Consider the following 21,439-nt stretch of genomic DNA (forward strand, 5'->3'; position numbering starts at 1 on the left):
GACCAAAACCCCTAGTCTAAAGACCAAAAAGCTCTGTCATCATTGACGGAAATATAAGAAATGTATTCTATAACAGATTGTTACTAGGCATGGCCGTTCCGGTTCAACTGACTTGTCCTTTCAGCTATAATGGGACCTGCAGCTTAAAGTAGATTTCAAAATCATGGTACAATTTGGTATTTTTAACTCACACAAATCGTTCGAAAGGTGAAACCAGCGATTGATGAGACAAATCTTGTGATCTACATTTTGATTTGTGAACTTTGAGTTAACCCTTTAGCCACCGAGCCAAAGTGAAAATATTCCAGTTTTTAATGTTCGATATCTGATTATAATTGAAATAACTACATATTATCATGAATAAATGGCTTATTGCGTGAACAATCAATGATTTTTCGAGTCTCACACGCAACGCACCCAAAATGCTAAACAGCATAGGAAGATCTCCGACAGAATATCAGACTTTTTGCCAGAGGACAACTGTGTATTGCTTTTCACTTGTAATCGTTCAACTGTCTATGCTATTTGCCATCAAGTTCGAAACACATTACCTGCAGAAAAAAAGAAGACGTTTCTAACACACGAACGTCAGGAAAGATTTGTATCCACGAGCCCTTTTCAGGTTACTTGGTCACTTCCGCACGTAAGATACTAAAGAAAGGGGCTTCATTCCTTGAACTGCCGATGTCCGATTTGTCGCGCCGTTGAAGCGAAACGAGCGTTCTCCCGCGGCGTCCTTCAGCAGAGGTTGTATTCAGTTCCTCTACCCAACATTGGTGATCGAAATGGAAAATGAGGCACATTTGAAGTTTTGAAAGTTTGTCTTAAATACATGCATTATTACATTCAACATTTTTAATATATATTCTAATAAACATGACATATATATATAACTAATTTTTTTTCTTTAGGTTTTACGTTTAACTGCTAAGTTTGACGTCGTTTAGTAGCATGCAATAGTATAATCCACTCGTATAATCACTACATAATTCATTCAGTTGTTTTTTTGTTACTGGGTGAGCAGCAGGCAGAATTTTTCCGAATAAAAGTCACTAATAATTTCGAAGTTCTCCGCAGCGTTCGGAATACTTTTTGCTGGAAAAACGGAAAATTTTTATTGATTATTCTTTAATTTGGCGTTTATCGCTGATCAGATAAGACTTCAACTAAATTTTCTGTACATATCTCAGTAGTTCTTATATGAACTCTTCCCTTTAAGAGATCAGCTACCGATGTACGGTTTTGCTGTTGCAGGACTTGGAGTAGTCAACGTATTGGAAAATCAGGTATCTTTGGAGCAGGAGGAATATTTTCGGCCGGCCGTTGTGATCGAGCGGTTCTAGGCTCTTCAGTCCGGAACGGCGCGACTGCTGCGGTCGCAGGTTCGAATCCTGCCTCGGGCATGGACGTTAGGTTTAAGTAGTTCTAAGTTCTAGGGGACTGATGACCTTAGATGTTAAGTCACATAGTTCTCAGAGCCATTTGATCCATTAGAAGATTTTCGAACTGCAGCTCGGTTTCTGTCTCGATGGATCTTCTGTGCTTTACTAAAGACGCTTGTCACAGTGCTCTGTGGAAACATGTTATAGTTATTATAACGCGGAAAAGCATCAGATAAGTACTTTAACTGAACTGCCGTTCTTCTTACGGGAATAACTCCCTCATCTCCAAATTTTCATAATGAAGAGATAACAGATTCTCGAAGCGTAGTTTGAAGGCAACCTGTATAAACACAAAGAGATTCGAGAAGCTGGAGCTTAAGAGCGTGAATACAGATTTCATCGCTGTACTGTTGGTTTCAATAACGAACTTTTGCTTTTTTAATGTTGGAATGTTAAATGAATGTTTTAGAAAAATGCAGATTCTGATATTTGTTTTACTCCACATTTAAAGGCAGACGGAAACGTTCAGCGTAACACCTTGACGAAGTCTATGTCGATATCGACAGTAGAGTAACACTCGTCCAGCTGAACAAGGATACTGGAAGGAAGTGCCGCGATCTTCTTAATGATCCGTATTGATGTTCTGCTGATGTAGTTTGTTGATTGATTGCTGCATTTTTAATGGAGCTTCAAAACAGCGGCTCCGCTGCGCAGTGAAAGACTATTCTGGAAACAATCCTCTAGGTTGTGTCTAAGCCATTTCTGGGCAATATGCAGTAGAGTTTCCGCAACTGTGGAAATCAGAAAAGGTACTGGCAAAAATGAAGATTTATGGTGGTTCATTGAAAAAAATGGTTCAAATGGCTCTGAGCACTATGGGACTCAACTGCTGTGGTCATTAGTCCCCTAGAACTTAGAACTACTTAAACCTAACTAACCTAAGGACATCACACACATCCATGCCCGAGGCAGGATTCGAACCTGCGACCGTAGCAGTCGCACGGTTCCGGACTGCGCGCCTAGAACCGCGAGACCACCGCGGCCGGCGGTGGTTCATTGAGAGCTCATATCCACTGAACCATTCTTTCAATGAGAAATAAGCTTCTGGCAGAGTGCAGGTTAGGCGCACAGTTTCAGTGTGTCCTGAAGTTTCAGTTTAGCGCACATTCCGCTACTATCTGAAAAACTCACTTTAGAAAATGTATGTAATTTGAATTCGTATTTATTTATGTTTTATTTCTCTATCTGTGTTACGTGTTTTACTTGGCACACTGATACGGAGGCACAACTTTGAATAGACAGCACACTTGTTCTATATTTATTTGGATAGGGTCCACCTTTATCAAAACACAATTTTGTTCTTTAATCCAAATATGTTTCACTGCAGTTGCAGCATCTTGGCTCTGAGCACTATGGGACTCAACTTCAGAGGTCATTAGTCCCCTAGAACTTAGAACTAATTAAACCTAACTAACCTAAGGACATCACACACATCCATGCCCGAGGCAGGATTCGAACCTGCGACCGTAGCGGTCTCACGGTTCCAGACTGCAGCCTCTAGAACCGCACGGCCACTTCGGTCGGCAGCAGCATCTTCAATGAGCTTTTATTTTTCATCTGTTAAAGATAAAGTGTGTTCTTTGCTGGTTGTATACATGTCGCTATTAGTTTTTAAATCGTAATTACATATATTTGAAAATAAAACACATAAATTATGAATTCATACCTTTTAGCACATGGTGTGGTTTTTCTGATGTGTTGTGTTTCCACAGTGACCGTTTTGTTCCACAGTCATCTGCAATCGCTTATACCTTAGAGTAGATAAATTGCTTAAGCCAAAATTACGATTTGAAAACTTGTTATTTCTAGGATTGATATTATTTAATTCTATGTGTGTGTTTGTCTATTTACATAATGTTTTCTTTTTATTCATCTTCATCGCTGTCAAACACTAAATATTGTATTGCCACTGTCAGCATATATATCAGACACCTCTGCAAGATTCAGAAGAACCGCCAGGAACAGCTTCAACTGTTCCACTGTCAGCCATCTTGTTTTTACACCTTCAATTGTTCCACTGCCAGCCATGATTGTTTTTACAGCTGGTAAACAGTGAAATAGTGACAGTGGCAACACAATATATAGTGTTTGACAGTGATGAAGATGAATACAAAGAAAACATTATGTAAATAGACACACACACACACACATAGAATTAAATAATTTCAGGCAAAGAAATAACAAGTTTTCAAATCGTAATTTTGGCTTAAGCAATTTATCTACTTTAAGGTATAAGCGGTTGCAGATGACTAACTGTGGAACAAAACGGCCACTGTAGAAACACAACACATCAGAAAAACCACACCATGTGGTAAAAAGGTATGAATTCATAATTTATGTGTTTTTTCAAATATATGTAATTAAGATTTAAAAACTAATAGTGACATTTATACATACAGCAAAGAACACTCCTTATCTTTAACAGATGAAAAATAAAGGCCCACTGAAGATGCTGCGACAGAAGTGAAACATGTTTGGGTTAAAAAAAACGAAGCTGTGTTTTACTAAAGGCGGACCGTATCCAAAAAAACGTAGGTATGTTACAGCAAACACGGAAGAAAAGAGTTTCAACCCCAAGATGATTATTGTTATATATTGCCTGCTTCACTGTCTCCAATTATCTATAACATTTTCCGTTCGGTTATCAGGGCGCAGTGGAGGCAGTTCCATTCTGGCGTAAATTCATCGTTTTTTTTTCTGATACTAGATATGCAGTCGACACCAAATACGTGTACGTGTTTCAGTGGCGAGGTCCGTCGATACTTCGGTCAGCGAAGGATCCAGAGCAACGCCCCCACCGGTAGTTGCCCACGACACCATGCGGCTGCTGCTGCTGCTGGCTCTGCTGGCGGCGCCCGCCTTCGCACGCTACGACGGTGACCGCGCCGGCTACACTTACGACGACGCCGCGTATTCTTACGACGACGCCGGTGGCCGCTACGACCGCTGCCGCGACGCTGCTTGGTCCCGGCGCGACTGCCTGCCGACGAGCCACAACAGAATCGTCACCAGTCGCCCTGACAGGTCAGTCAGCCACAAGCCTTCAGTCAAGTCAGAAGTAGCTCATTATACCAGTACCGGTTCAGGGGTCGCTCCAGCCTCACGTTAGTAGTGGACGCTTCGTAAGGACACTAGTGAAATAACGTAGGCTAAACAAAAAATAATTTGTTACTCTTCGTTCGGTAATTTCTTAATGTACATACATAAGTGTTTAGCTGTTGTTTCTCTGCGTCAAACAGTCTTCCCACAAACGCGTCACATTTGCCACATGTGCTTGGAGGTACAACCCAACTAAAAACATTCGATTTGTAATGGCTATAGTTATTATTCTGCAAATCTACATCTACATCTACATCTACATGACTACTCTGCAATTCACATTTAAGTGCTTGGCAGAGGGTTCATCGAACCACAATCATACTATCTCTCTACTATTCCACTCCCGAACAGCGAGCGGGAAAAACGAACACCTAAACCTTTCTGTTCGAGCTCTGATTTCTCTTATTTTATTTTGATGATCATTCCTTCCTATGTAGGTTGGGCTCAACAAAATATTTTCGCATTCGGAAGAGAAAGTTGGTGACTGAAATTTCGTAAAAAGGTCTCGCCGCGACGAAAAACGTCTATGCTGTAATGACTTCCATCCCAACTCGTGTATCATATCTGCCACACTCTCTCCCCTATAACGTGATAATACAAAACGAGCTGCCCTTTTCTGCACCCTTTCGATGTCCTCCGTCAATCCCACCTGGTAAGGATCCCACACCGCGCAGAAATATTCTAACAGAGGACGAACGAGTGTAGTGTAAGCTGTCTCTTTAGTGGACTTGTTGCATCTTCTAAGTGTCCTGCCAATGAAACGCAACCTTGGGCTCGCCTTCCCGACAATATTATCTATGTGGTCCTTCCAACTGAAGTTGTTCGTAATTTTAACACCCAGGTACTTAGTTGAATTGACAGCCTTGAGAATTGTACTATTTATCGAGTAATCGAATTCCAACGGATTTCTTTTGGAACTCATGTGGATCATCTCACACTTTTCGTTATTTAGCGTCAACTGCCACCTGACATACCATACAGCAATCTTTTCTAAGTCGCTTTGCAACTGATACTGATCTTCGGATGACCTTACTAGACGGTAAATTACGGCATCATCTGCGAACAGTCTAAGAGAACTGCTCAGATTGTCACCCAGGTCATTTATATAGATCAAGAACAGTAGAGGTCCCAGGACGCTTCCCTGGGGAACACCTGATATCACTTCAGTTTTACTCGATGATTTGCCGTCTATTACTACGAACTGCGACCTTCCTGACAGGAAATCACGAATCCAGTCGCACAACTGAGACGATACCCCGTAGCTCCGCAGCTTGATTAGAAGTCGCTTGTGAGGAACGGTGTCAAAAGCTTTCCGGAAATCTAGAAATACGGAATCAACTTGAGATCCCCTGTCGATAGCGGCCATTACTTCGTGCGAATAAAGAGCTAGCTGCTTTGCACAAGAGCGATGTTTTCTGAAGCCATGCTGATTACGTGTCAATAGATCGTTCCCTTCGAGGTGATTCATAATGTTTGAATACAGTATATGCTCCAAAACCCTACTGCAAACCGACGTCAATGATATAGGACTGTAGTTAAATGGATTACTCCTACTACCCTTCTTGAACACTGGTGCGACCTGCGCAATTTTCCAATCTGTAGGTACAGATCTATCGGTGAGCGAGCGGTTGTATATGAGTGCTAAGTAGGGAGCTATAGTATCAGCGTAATCTGAAAGGAACCTAATCGGTATACAATCTGGAGCTGAAGACTTGCTCGTATCAAGCGATTTGAGTTGCTTCGCAACCCCTAAGGTATCTACTTCTAAGAAACTCATGCTAGCAGATGTTCGTGTTTCAAATTCTGGAATATTCCATTCGTCTTCCCTGGTGAAGGAATTTCGGAAAACTTCGTTCAATAACTCCGCTTTAGCGGCACAGTCGTCGATAACAGTACCATAACAGTACCATCGGCACAAATGCCGTAAATGGTGATCAGTTTTGTTCAGTACACTGTTCTCAGTTACCAATAGAAATATCTGCATTTATATACGCGTTGCATCACACATAATGTTATGTCAGTGTATGATGTAACGAGGGGTATATACACTATATGATCAAAAGTATCCGGACACCCCCCAAAAAATACGTTTCTCATATTCGGTGCTTCGGGCTGTCACCTGCGGCTAGGTACTCCATGTCAGTGACCTCAGTAGTCATTAGACATCGTGAGAAAGCAGAATGGGGCTCTCCGCGGTGCTCACGGACTTCTAATGTGGTTAGGTGCTTGGGTGTCACTTGTGTCATATGTAGGTACGCGAGATTTCCACACTCCTAAACATCCCTAGGTCCACTTTTTCCGATGTGATAGTGAAGTGGAAACGTAAAGGGACACGTACAGCACAAAAGCGTACAGGCCGACCTCGTCTGTTGACTGACAGAGACCGTCGACAGTTGAAGAGGGCCGTAATGTGTAGTAGGCAGACATCTATCTCGACCATCACACAGGAATTCCAAACTGCATCCGGATCCACTGCAAGTACTATGACAGTTAGGCGGGAGGTGAGAAAACTTGGATTTCATGGTCGAGTGGCTGCTCATAAGCCACAAATCACGCCAGTAAATGCCAAACGACGCCTCGTTTGGTGTAAGGAGCGTAAACATTGGACGATTGAACAGTGGAAAAACGTTGTGTGGAGTGACGAGTCACGGTACACAACGTGGCGACCCGACGTCAGTATGTGGGTATGTCGAATGCCCGGTGATCGTTATCTGCCAGCGTGTGTAGTGCCAACATAAACATACGCAGGCAGTGGTGTTACGGTCTCTTCGTGTTTTTCATGGCTTTCACTCCTTGTTGTTTTGAGTGGCACTATCACAGCACTGGCCAACATTAATGTTTTAAGCACCTTCTTGCTTCCCACTGTTGAAGAGCAATTCAGGGATGGCGACTGCACCTTTCAACACGATCGAGCACCTCTTCATAGTGCACGGCCTGTGGCACAGTGGTTACAAGACAATAACATCCCTGTAATAGACTGCCCTGCACAGAATTCTGACCTGAATCCTGTAGAACACCTTTGGGATGTTTTGAAACGCCGACTTCGTGCCAGGGCTAACCTCTCCTCAGTGCAGCACTCCGTGAAGAATGGGCTGCCATTCCCCAGCAGACCTTCCAGCTCCTGACTGAACGTACAGTACGCCTGCGAGTGTGGAAGCAGTAATCAAAGCTAACGGTGGGTCAACACCATATTGAATTCCAGCATTACAGACAGAGGGCGCCACGAACTTGTAAATCAAACCTGCAAGTCATTTTCAGCCAGGTGTCCGGATACTTTTGGTCACATAGTATATCAGGGCAGGGAGTTGCACTGATTAGTATACATCGTGACGAAAATGCGAGTTCTTTGACTAGTCTTCTTTATTTAAAACGGCTCGTGTCGTAACATAGCAGCCTAATTATTTTTGGCTTCTATAGAATGATTGTAGAATGAAGGCTTTGACGACCGGGTGACATGGCTGTTGATATACTTTCCGGGATGTGAGGTCTTGCCGACTCAGCGGAGCAGCGCCTCTGAGGAAGTCCAGCGCAGTCCTGGACGAAACGTAAGGAGCAGAAAAGTTCTTGGACCACGACCTCACATCCCGGAAAGTACATCAACAGCCTTCTATAGACTGGTTTCCCGTGGCTGTAAAAACAGGCCTACCAATTTTTGTTAAGGCTGTGGTGAATTTTTAATTAACAGCTGTCAGAGGGACATTAAAGATTTTGTGAAGAAAGTACGTTTCTCATAGCTGAGAACGCTAAAAATGCGGGCTAGGCTGGGCTAAACCATTACGGTATGTGTGTGAGCTACTTTGTGAACACCAAACCACCAGCATCAACAACGAGCAATCTAATAACGCTGCTCGCCCTATTTGATAAAAGAATTTATATCTACACTGATGAGACAAGACGTAACGACCAGTACCGATCACGACGTTGGTTGCTTGCTAGTGGGATTGTGGGCACGTGACGTGGTAAGGGAAGTTTGTAAATATAGCATACTTCAGTGGGGAATAAATTCAGTGACGTTAATGGCGCCAAATTCGGAAATATACTGATATAAGCGACTTTGATGAACGGCGATATCTTATAGCCCGGATCCTGGTAACGAGCATCTCGGAAACAGAGAAGCTGATCCTGTTCACGTGCTACTGTCGTGAGCATCTATGGACTATGGTTGAAGGACGATGAAACCACGATTAGACATGTTGCTGAACGTCCAAGTCTCACCACAAAAGTGGGAGGTCCGAGGTTCGCCCACTCTGTTAAGCACTACAGGCGGCGAGCGGTGGCAAATCAGACGATAGAACAGGAGCGGCGTTAAGTAACTAATCCAACACTTTTTTCCGAAAGCAAGTTGGTTTTGTTCAGGATTCCAATACACCATATTATTCCCTTCTCTTTTTGCTACAAGCTGTCATCGTTTTTCCAATTTCCTGGGGTTAGCACTATACACTTCAAAGTTGATCGACGCACCATGAGGGAGGATAGCAAACATAATAGCTCCTTCAGAGTCCCAGAAGACAGTTGCCGTTACTTTACCGGCTGAGGCGCGGCTTTGAATTTTTTCTTCGAAGGAGAGGTGATGTGGCCACTTCATGGATGGCCGTTTTGTGTCCGGTTCCAAGGGATGAACCATGTTTCATCGTCTGTGACGATGTTCGACAAAACATTGTCACGATCAGTCTCGTAACGCGCAAGCAATTCCGTACAGATCGACCTTTGCTGTGTTGATGGTCTTCTGTTAGACGGTGAGAAACCCAGCAGTGACACAACTTTGAGAATCCCAGCTGGTGAAAAAAAAAATGGTTCAAATGGCTCTGCGCACCATGGGACTTAACATCTGAGGTCATCAATCCCCTAGAACTTAGAACTACTTAAACCTAACTAACCTAAGGACATCGCACACATCCATGCCCGAGGCAGGATTCAAACCTGCGGCCGTACCGGTCGCGCGGTGCCAGACAGAAGCGCCTAGAACCGCTCGCCCACTGCGGCCGGCCCAGCTGGTGGACGAATGCGTCAGTATTAGCAACAGAGACATCCAGTTGTGCAGCGAGGTGTTTGATTGTGATCCGTCGATCACCTCGAATGAGAGTGTCTGCACGTTCCCACATTGCGGGAGTCATAGCTGTGTGCGGGCGGCAGGCAAGCGGGAAATCGGACAGGTCTGGGCGACCTTGTTGCGATGACGAGAGACACATCCCCCAACGGTTCACTGCTAGGTCTCCATAGACGTTCCGCAAGCGCCTATGAATATCTGCGATGCTCTGGTTTTCCGCCGAAAGAAACTCAATGACAGCTCTCTGCTTGGAACGCACCTGCGTTACAGACGCCATTTTGAAGGCTATGTACAGCGCCGCAACCTGTCGGCAGTTCATGAAGCTGTAGGAGCTGAAGCAGGAATAATTAACGATGTCCCATTACAAATCCCGCCCTTTTTCAACTAAAAATGGCCGAGAAAAAAATGTTTTACATTACTTATTGAACGACCCTCGTACTGTGGTGATCCAGTCACAAGTGTTTCGGAACAAAAAACCTTCAGTGCACATCGTAGAAGATAGTAGTGCTCCGTAGCAGAGGACACGTACTTGTGCCCATGTTGCCTCTACGACTTCCGTCATTTACAACTGCGGTGGGCACTCGAGCACCGTGACCGGACAGCGAATAAACAAGAACCTGTGTCCTAGGCGGATGACTGCTGATTCTCATGAGACCAGGTCGATGGTCGTGTCTGAATACGCCGTCACTGAGGCGAACGACACTTCTAAATACGCTCCGCGCCAGAGATGCAGGCCGAGGAGGGTAGTATTACGCTACAGTGGACATTCGCTTTGACTTCCGTGGGACATGTGGTGGTAATCGCGAACATTGTTGAGGATTACCTGCATCATTTCATACTTGATAAACTGGGTTATTTAGGAAATTCAGCCTTATGCAAACACAAATAATTTTCTTTTACTATTTCCCCAGACATGTTTCGACGCCAATGTGTCATCTTCTGTGGATTAATTTTTTTTCTGTAAAGTATTTTATCACATTTGCAATAGTTTAACTACTGTGGGCCAAAGAAATACAACATTTGCTATTTACTTCGTACTGTATACTGTTCAATTAGCGATGTAATTTTAAGGTGAGTGTCCAAAGCAAAACTAACCAAATTGCAAATATTGTATTTCTTAGGCCTACAGTAGTTAAATTATTACAAATGTGATATTATACTTTACAGAAATAAAAAATTCAACCCACAGAAGATGAAAAATTGGCGGTGTGTGTGTGTGTGTGTGTGTGTGTGTTTGATCAGGCTGGTTTCCAAAATAAACCAGTTTTTAAATCGCAAACACGGAAGAACGAAAAGAGGAACCTCAAACCTTAATAAAATGAGTTTTCATACTTGCTGTCTTCCTGACGGCGATGGAATATTCAAGCGGGTAATCATCCTTGTCACAAGGTCAGAATCGTGTAGAGTGGTCTAAGGAGCATCATTGTAATACTCACGTTATTGCCTTCGTCACCAGATTCGTCTCATGTGAACTCAATGAAACACTTCTGGGACGCTATTGGTCGCCGGCTACGCGGCCACAAACCACCGCCCCTTAATTTACGGGAAATTGCGTGATCTGTGCCTAGTGCAAAGACATCTGGTGTACATACCTGTGCAAACCTACCAATGACTAAAATCCATCCCACATGGGTCATAATGTTTTGACTCTTAAATTTAGTTTGCGACGAACTGCCTTGAATTTTAATTCCACACTTGAACATTTCTATCATTTCCATCACTGCTTCCTCGATGTACAGATTGAACAGTAGGGGCGAAAGGCTACATCCTTGTCTTACATCTGTTTTAACGAAGTGCACGTATTAAAAAGGGTGTGAAACATTTTCTAATGACATATATTATTCACTAATTATGAGTTCTTATACACCATTTATTTCTCTTTTATGTCATGATCTGCATTTTACTCTTTTGATCCTTACAGAAAGTGTCTTTGCTGAATGTCTCATGGAAGCAGTTAGGTACATACTGTTGGCTTACGCCTCAAGCTAGTACTTCTTCACAATATTTGTAATTAAGCAGTTTGGCTTCTAGGAAATCCTTGCAATATGCCCAGGATCTTAAGGGTACTAGATTATGTGGTTCCAGTTATTTCATTCAATTAACTTTTGCCCATTATTAATGGAGTGTGACATTGACAATTCTTAAGCTACCTTTACGAGGGATAATTATAGTAGTATTTTGGTTAATGAACCACGATATCGTCTTCTTTTTAATGTGTGTAACGATTGCGTCTGTTCATTTTAACTGCCAACACTTATAGCCTCTCATGACTCTTTGCGGATTTTTCTGCCAATGTTACAAGTTTATAGTAAATTAATTTACCCTAATTAATGTTTCTGAGGTCAACTATGTGACCACTACTGAGATACTTCCTGTCCATACAAAGCATCTTGACCGGCCGCGGTGGCCGAGCGGTTCTAGGCACTTCAGTCCGGAACCGCGCGACTGCTACGGTCGCAGGTTCGAATCCTGCCTCGGGCATGGATGTGTGTGATGTCCTTAGGTTAGTTAGGCTTAAGTAATTCTAAGTTATAGGGGACTGATGACCTCAGATGTTAAGTCCCTTAGTGCTCAGAGCCATTTGAACTATGTTTGAGACGAACCCTCAATAATCGTTTTCATTACTGCCTCCGATGTTCAAATTCCCTCGACCAATGCGAATATTCAACAGCCAAGTAATACATATTTTAACACGTTTTTATTAGGTCGCTTTCTTATCTGGCTGTTCAGACAAATTTTTCAATTCATTTTAAACTAACTTTGTGTTGAGCTACGGACTTGAAAACTTTCCACGCAGCTCAGAACTGAATGGCAATGCAGTATTAACTGGCTTTCTTGTCTGGTGTGTGACGGAAAGTAGTTTGTTCAACACTTTAGCTTTCATTATAGCTCAGAAATCGACGGCAGTGCAATATTAACCTGCCTTCTTGTCTGGTGTGTGGCGGAGGGTGCTCTGTGTACCACTGCTATTTCTCCCTTTTACCACTCGCTTGCGAGTGCTTCTTGGTAAAAACGGTAGTCGGTAAGGCCCCGTGTGGACTCGATTCACTCTAATTTACACCTTCAAGATAAATGTGTGAAATAGACTGGAAAATTTGACACACATAGAAGTAAAAAGCGGAAAATAATAATTTAAATAAACTTTTTAATGTAACACTTTTTTAAAATGAACTAGAAAGTATAAAATAATTTCTCCTAGCTCCATACAGATTCCTAACCCAATATAGATAGTCCTTAAATATTTGTGCTTATTTACTTTTAATAGCTACGAAAATACTTGCAAAATTTAGAACAAAAAACGTGGGGTGCATGCAGTACATAATTGATTCGTCAGTACTTCACCGCCTTACTATTACATGATGCACGGCCCCACGGTTTTCGTTTTAAATTCTACAGGTAATTTCATAGCTATTAAAAATTCACTTGTACTAATTTTCAGTACTATCTACATGGGATTAGGCATCAGTATGGGGCGAGGAGAAACTATTTTGTACTTTTTAATACGTTTTAAAAACGTGTTACATTAAAAAGATTTTTATTTAAGTAATTACTTATTTTGACATACGTATGGTCGGTGATCTATTCCGTATTGGTAAAGAGAATTCTTTCAAGAACATCTTTTTGTCTCAGTTTCGCATTAGAACCGAATGACAGAATTCCTCGCGTTTTTCGTCATCCGACGATCAAAGTTCACGCTGAAATGACGCATGATGCAAAAGGAATCTGTTTGTGAGTAAAATGTGAAAATGGCTAGACTGATTTATTCTAGAAGTATTCGCAATCTCTCTGGAGCTAACATGAGTGTTATAGCAAATGCTGCTAGAACGTAGATTTATTTCGCTCTGTTCATTAAGGGCAAGCCTTTCCACTTTCCATCCCACTCCGTACTCCTCCAACAATAACTTTTCTTTGTTTGTTCTCAAAACTGTTACATTGGTAGACCCATCCTGTGAAAATATTTTTCTGGGTAGAGCTCAAGTTTTCTCTTCACTTTTCTTTTCCACTGTAGGTAAAGGAACAAGATATCTAATTTTCCTTACTTGGTGAAAGATATTTTCCGTAAGTTTCCTGAAAATGGAGACTTTCTGCTTCCATTTCTAGTCCCTTGTTCCTTGGTGCCTACTATTGCAGCAAATGTACTGTATACTGATCACTGTCCCAGTTTGCATGTGGAAATCAGGGAAGAGGTCGGATCTATTTGTTGCCAACAAATCATTCATGACCATTTGTTGCAGGTAATTTTCAGAGACAATTTTTGTAATTTTGTCGCAAGGAGTTTTCCTTCGTCTGCCATTTATCGAGTTAAGATTTTCTAAATCAATAGTGGGGTACTTAAAATCTTCTGAAACGATTATTGAATGTTTTTGTACCATACATAAATCGGTTAGATGTTAGAAACAAAAATATTTTACGTTTTAAATTATGTATTTTCTTCGGAAACAGCCATTGGATTTTGGACTGTGGAACATTGCTGCATGTTAGTAGCTGAAGCCAATTTTAGGCAAATTCTCTAGGAATTAATTTGATTTTTGAAGACAAAATAATTGCCAGCTACTACGCTTACTTGTAGCATGTGGTGCCTTAAACAGAAAAGTAACGTGTGTCGCCTTCTAGGGTTCGATACTGTTGAACTCGTTATAGTGTTCAACTGTGTTTAAAATTCAACTAGCAAAACAGCCTGCTAACTGTTCTGATAAAAAGTGGCAAATCTTTTACTTCCGTAATATTAACTAAAATAATGAAGCTACGAATAATCGAGGAAATAACTGAAAGGTATTCTTTTGATTTTTAACTTTAACGGTATTATCGCAAACAGTTTTCAATTTTTTGGAAATGCTGAAAGATTCCTGGTATCTTGCTCATGTGAAAATGTAAAAAAAAAAAAGAGTTGCTCAATGTTATCTATTTTATGAATCAAAACCAATGTAGTCCAAATTTTGTTTACCTGAACTACACTAAATAGCACTGACTTCCAACTATTCATCCACAAACCACAACGTCGTAAGACTGTCCTTTCAAATGTTCGTATCGTTCGTTTCATGTAAGTAAACACTTAATGGACAACTGTATTGTCACACCGTCAATGATTTTTATTAAAAACGTTGATACGATGGTGTAAACTCCATTTTCGTCGATTCACCAATTTAATGAAACATTTAACAGCGACAGTCCTCGTAGAAATACTGCATTCACGTGAAACGAAATCCGCTTTCCGCACGTGACGCCGAATAGAAGGGAAATTGAATGCGGTTTTTCCAATCTCTTACTCAGCCGGATAACATTGAAAAGGAGCTAGGAAATTGGCTTTTCAGCCCAGGAAGCACGCTGAAAGCCGCGTATCTAATAACACCGTTGCCCGGAAACGCAAGACATTCTGAAAAGAATACCTTTGTCTTTGGAAGTACAGTAGGCAGCTATAGCGTCACTGCAGTTTAAAATATTGCTGACAAACGTATCGAAATTGTGTGCGTATTCAGACGCATTTCAAGACGATGTTGAGACAGATAGCTGATGTCACTATTGGAAAGTGATAACCGAAGCCTGTTTGTCAGAATTTCTAGGTTGAATTTTGTGTTTCTTTTACTCAAGGATGTTAAGTTGAACAAGTGAAACATATGTCAGGTATCACGGTATAGCTGTATATGTGTGTGGGTGTGGGCACTTGATGACGGCATATATATGATTTTGGTTGGGGTGGCTTTAAATATTGTGGGCTAGCATGAGACTTTTAATTAACTTATACCGCGATAACACTCGTACGGACATCGGCTGCCACTACGTACGTACGATACAATATTTTTTTAAACACAACGCGCGACTCACCGCCTTCTAATAAATAGTTTGCGTGAGCGCTGCTATGTAGAAAGGAAAATATGCGTATTCTTACGCAAACTGTAATTATTAATATGGGTCTCAGGCGCTACTGGTTATTTATGTACCAAACTACATAAAGATTACTCAGATATTGTGGAACTTATTGAATGAAAATATTTTCAATATTTTTTGTTCATTGTTTGCAAGGTAAAACTGGAGAGAATCTCATCTGCCGTTAGGCGGCCAAATTCAAAACATACTGATCGGGTTGACGGAGGAGATAGAGAAGATCCAAAGAAGAGCGGCGCGTTTCGTCACAGGGTTATTTGGTAACCGTGATAGCGTTACGGAGATGTTTAACAAACTCTGCAAGAGAGGCGCTCTGCATCGCGGTGTAGCTTGCTCGCCAGGTTTCGAGAGGGTGCGTTTCTGGATGAGGTATCGAATATATTGCTTCCCCCTACTTATAACTCCCGAGGAGATCACGAAAGTAAAATTAGAGAGATTAGAGCGCGCACGGAGGCTTTCAGACAGTCGTTCTTCCCGCGAACCATACGAGACTGGAACACGAAAGAGAGGTAATGACAGTGGCACGTAAAGTGCCCTCCGCCACACACCGTTGGGTGGCTTGTGGAGTGTAAATGTAGATGTAGATGTAGATGTAGAACTCATTCAGTGCTGTGAATTTTGGCAAATGAAATCTATCACTACTGTCTTTAACTTCGAAATTAATGAAAGATCAAAATTGAGAAGTCTCTCGCTTTTACATATAATAACATGAATCGTCAGCGCAATGGCCGATAAAATCCTGCTAGGGGAGATGAGCTCCTTGCACTATAAAGTCATGTAAAAACTTGGTTAATGAGAATTAACGATTGCGATCATGAGAGGTGACAACAAAGTCAATAAATCACACTTTCTAAGAACAATTTCTATTATTTTCCAAAAATACAGATGAAACTTACGTTAATTATCAGAGAGCACTACCGCTAGACGAAACAAAAACAGGAGAACTTTCAGTGAAGCAATAGTCTCTGCTCATGTTCTTTTTTATCACACAGATAAAAAGAATGTTCTTTTATTTTTATATCACATCGCTGTTTGTGATTTTTGGTGGTGTTATGTAATTTTTTAATTCTCTCTTATACATCGCGCACGGCCGGCCGGGGCGGCCTAGCGGTTCTAGGCGCTACAGTCTGGAACCGCGCGACCGCTACGGTCGCAGGTTCGAATCCTGCCTCGGGCATGGATGTGAGTGATGTCCTTAAGTTAGTTAGGTTTAAGTAGTTCTAAGTTCTAGGGGACTGATGACCTCAGAAGTTAAGTCCCGTAGTGCTCAGAGCCATTTGAACCATTTGAACATCGCGCACGCGTACACAGTTTTGAAATAATTTATAATTCACAAGTCGCACAACAAAAACCTCCTATCCCTTTCTCGAAATGTCCATTTATGTGACTACCGTCATACAAGGTGTTTGTTCCTTTAACCAGCGCAACAGCAGATACAACAGTACTGGCACAGGTGCAGTGTAAAAAGGCCACTACACTGACAATTTGAACAGTATTCTGTTATTAAGTTTCTAAGTAGTGAAACCTACCGAAATTCATCACTTGATGAATCTCCTGAAGGCTGGTGCACGTTTGTCATAACAAGTTCCGTAATGTTTTGATGTCCGTGGCACACGATACTCGTCCGGATCAATAGCCGGTCGGGGTGGCCGAGCGGTTCTAGGCGCTACGGTCTGGAACCGCGCGACCGCTACGGTTGCATGTTAGAACCCTGCTTCGGGCATGGATATGTGTGTCATGTCCTTAGGTTAGTTAGGTTTTAGTAGTTCTAAGTTCTAGGGACTGATGACCTTAGAAGTTAAGTCCCATAGTGCTCAGAGCCATTTGAACCTCGTCCGGATCAGGTACACATTACACGGTAAATCCAGACCATTGATGTTGTAACCATTGCAAAGTAAAATCGACCTGTGACACTGCAAGTTGATGGAGGGCTCTGCCCATAGTACTCCAAATATTCTCGATTGGGGAGGGATCCAGCAACTTTACTATTCAACAGAGCAGTCAGCAGCCCGTGGTCTTGAGGTAACGTTCTCGCTTCACGCGCACGGGGTCCCGGGTTCGATTCCTGGCGGGTAAGGGATTTTTTCCTGCCTCGAGATGACTGGGTGTTGTGTCATCCTCATCATCATCATTCATCCCCATTACGGTCGGAGGAAGGCAATGACAAACCACCTTCACTAGGATCTTGCCTAGTACGGCGGTGCGGGTCTCCCGCATCGTCCCCTACGCTCCTCGGAGTATGGGATCTTATCATCATCATGTGAGGAGCATTATCTTGCTGAAATGTACGCCCAAGATGACCTGCCATGAAGGGCAACGAAACGAGGCGTAGAATATCGTCGACGTACCTCTGTTCTGTAAGGGTATGCCACCGTTGTCCGGGGCGTCTCCAAAAACGTCATCGGCCTGGAATCTCATTGGCTGGAGTAGAATTACCGTCATTGATGAGTCCCGCTTCGAACTGACAAGGGGACGCTCCACATTGTAAATCACAGATTTTGATGTGCTTCAAATATGTTGTAGTGGCATTTACCCTGAGTACCTGGCTATCCGGGTTTTTAGCGACGGGCCTTGGTTTTTAAGAAAAACGATTTTGAAGTGCTTTGTATATCTGTAACATGACAAATATTCCTCTCAAGTCAGCGTAGCGCAGCGTTAAAGGTTCACGGCTACCGCGCTGGAGGTACAGTGTTCGGATCCTGTTGGTGTACTTTTTTTTTCAAAACTGACCGAATTTTTCAATTTTATTTCAAAGTATATCAACAAACAGTGTAAGGTATGCGAAATTATAAAGATATATTCAATTATAAATTTTTTCTGCCATACAATATTGAAAAATCTTATTTTTTATCGTCCACATCGCTTGATGTGCCAGAACAATATTGTGAGTGATACTTATAGTAGTCTGGTCCCTTCAACCCCCGAAAACCAACCAACTTATCATAGGAACAATCGAAGCACAGATTTTGGCAGCACGACGCGCTTTTTATGAAAGCAATCGTCCTGCAGGCGCATGGTTTCTTCATGAGCGATAGCGGCGAACACAATTCTTTTGCATTCAAAAGGATTTCTCTTTCATCCGCTAATTTTGATGCTAAACATACGTATCTAATCATGCATTCAAAATTAGGTGCGCTGAATTGATGTAGGATTAGCGAATGTAATTTTATCGAATCTTCCCTAGAAGCGATCTCTCTGTTGTCTTCCATCAAGTCGGGAGCATTTTGAATAATTTTCGTGAAGATTTTCACCTATAGGTAAAAATAAACATTGCAGGTCTGGCAATAAGGAGTGCCCTTTAGTGGAACCACTTTTAAGGTGCAGGTGCTCGCTTTCCTTTCATCAGTAAATAGATGATCGTATAAAGTTTAATCGGTTTGCCCTCCCCACGAATCGATAGTGTAGAAAAAAAATTTCTGACCCACGCACGGAAGAATTACAGAACGCAGAAATTCTTTGTACGCCAGTTTCGTGAACTTATCTGATTTTGTGCACGACTACATGTCTGTATTTCCCAGTTAATTCGTCTACTCGTTTTTGAACGTTAGGACTAAATTTTCCGGACAGTTCTTGCATACACAAAAAAACTTTGTGGGAGCAGGATTCGAACACGGTACGTCTAGCACAGTAGCCGTGAGCCTTTACCGCTGCGCTACGCTGACTTGTTCGGAACATTTGTATTGTTGCGGGTATACAAAGCGCGCAATGAGCTTCAAAATCGATTTTCTCAAAAACCAAGGCCCGTCGCTAAAAAACCAGATAGCCAGGTACTCACGGTAAGTGTCTCTACAACATATTTAAAACTCATCAAAATCCGTGATTTTCAGTATGGAGGGTTCACTTGTGAGCCCCAATGATCACTGAAGTCGTGCATGGAGAAACCCCAGCCGGCAGTGAGATAGCCACCTGACTATCGCCAGCCATACGACTCGACAACCAAGTGTGATGGTCTGGGCTACCATTTCATCTCATAGCAGGATGTCTTTGGTCGTTGTCCCCGGCACAGCAGTACGTCGTCGATATTCTACGTCCCGTTTTGTCGCCCTTCATGGCAAGCCTTCCTGGGCTTACATGTCAGGAAGACGATGCCCATCTGCACACGACGAGAGTTTCTACTGCTTGTCTTCGTGTTTGCCCAATTCTACCTGGGGCAGCAAGGTCACCGGATCTCCCCCAACTGAAAACGTTTGGAGCATTATGGGCAGGGCTCTCCAACCAGCTCGGGATTTTGACGTTCTAAAGCGCCAATTGGACAGAACTTGGCACGATATCCCTCAAAATGACATCCAGCAACTCTGCCAATGAATGCCAAGCCGAATAACAGCTTGCCTAATGGCCACAGATAGACCAACGCATTATTGACTTACTGAGTTTGTGAAGCTACACTCCTGGAAATGGAAAAAAGAACACATTGACACCGGTGTGTCAGACCCACCATACTTGCTCCAGACACTGCGAGAGGGCTGTACAAGCAATGATCACACGCACGGCACAGCGGACACACCAGGAACCGCGGTGTTGGCCGTCGAATGGCGCTAGCTGCGCAGCATTTGTGCACCGCCGCCGTCAGTGTCAGCCAGTTTGCCTTGGCATACGGAGCTCCATCGCAGTCTTTAAGACTGGTAGCATGCCGCGACAGCGTGGACGTAAACCGTATGTGCACTTGACGGACTTTGAGCGAGGGCGTATAGTGGGCATGCGGGAGGCCGGGTGGACATACCGCCGAATTGCTCAACACGTGGGGCGTGAGGTCTCCACAGTACATCGATGTTGTCGCCAGTGGTCGGCGGAAGGTGCACGTGCCCGTCGACCAGGGACCGGACCGCAGCGACGCACGGATGCACGCCAAGACCGGAGGATCCTACGCAGTGCCGTAGGGGACCGCACCGCCACTTCCCAGCAAATTAGGGACACTGTTGCTCCTGGGGTATCGGCGAGGACCATTCGCAACCGTCTCCATGAAGCTGGGCTACGGTCCCGCACACCGTTAGGCCGTCTTCCGCTCACGCCCCGACATCGTGCAGCCTGCCTCCAGTGGTGTCGCGACAGGCGTGAATGGAGGGACGAATGGAGACGTGTCGTCTTGAGCGATGAGAGTCGCTTCTGCCTTGGTGCCAATGATGGTCGTATGCGTGTTTGGCGCCGTGCAGGTGAGCGCCACAATGAGGACTGCATACGACCGAGGCACACAGGGCCAACACCCGGCATCTCCTACACTGGCCGTACACCTCTGGTGATCGTCGAGGGGACACTGAATAGTGCACGGTACATCCAAACCGTCATCGAACCCATCGTTCTACCATTCCTAGACCGGCAAGGGAACTTGCTGTTCCAACAGGACAATGCACGTCCGCATGTATCCCGTGCCACCCAACGTGCTCTAGAAGGTGTAAGTCAACTACCCTGACCAGCAAGATCTCCGGATCTGTCCCCCATTGAGCATGTTTGGGACTGGATGAAGCGTCATCTCACGCGGTCTGCACGTCAAGCACGAACGCTGGTCCAACTGAGGCGACAGGTGGAAATGGCATGCTAAGCCGTTCCACAGGACTACATCCAGCATCTCTACGATCATCTCCATGGGAGAATAGCAGCCTGCATTGCTGCGAAAGGTGGATATACACTGTACTAGTGCCGACATTGTGCATGCTCTGTTGCCTGTGTCTATGTGCCTGTGGTTCTGTCAGTGTGATCATGTGATGTGTCTGACCCCAGGAATGTGTCAATAAAGTTTCCCCTTCCTGGGACAATGAATTCACGGTGTTCTTATTTCAATTTCCAGGAGTGTATTACTCTTGAATAAATCATCCAGTTATTATGAAACTTTAATTATTTGTTTGTCTGTGTATCTACCTCACGTCTAATGATTTTTATGCCATTCGGATAATTCTTTCGTGATGAGTCGTTTTTCTCATCTTAGAGTATAGAAACAACGTGGTTGCCTTCTGTAGGTGCTCTGAAGCAACGT

The 21,439-nt window shown here is 43.2% G+C and overlaps 1 protein-coding gene across 1 annotated transcript in view; it reads left to right on the plus strand.

Annotated features, from left to right (window-relative positions):
• Window positions 1–21,439, plus strand: part of LOC126354619 (uncharacterized) — a 49,714-nt gene that overhangs the window by 6,134 nt on the left and 22,141 nt on the right. Inside the window, exon 2 of the mRNA XM_050004383.1 lies at window positions 4,187–4,466. Coding sequence (XP_049860340.1) covers window positions 4,261–4,466 — 206 coding nt within the window. The 5' untranslated portion in view covers window positions 4,187–4,260. The remainder of the gene's footprint in view (window positions 1–4,186; window positions 4,467–21,439) is intronic.

Source organism: Schistocerca gregaria, chromosome 3 (genome assembly GCF_023897955.1).
Source record: "Schistocerca gregaria isolate iqSchGreg1 chromosome 3, iqSchGreg1.2, whole genome shotgun sequence".
Taxonomy (NCBI): Eukaryota; Metazoa; Arthropoda; class Insecta; order Orthoptera; family Acrididae; genus Schistocerca; species Schistocerca gregaria.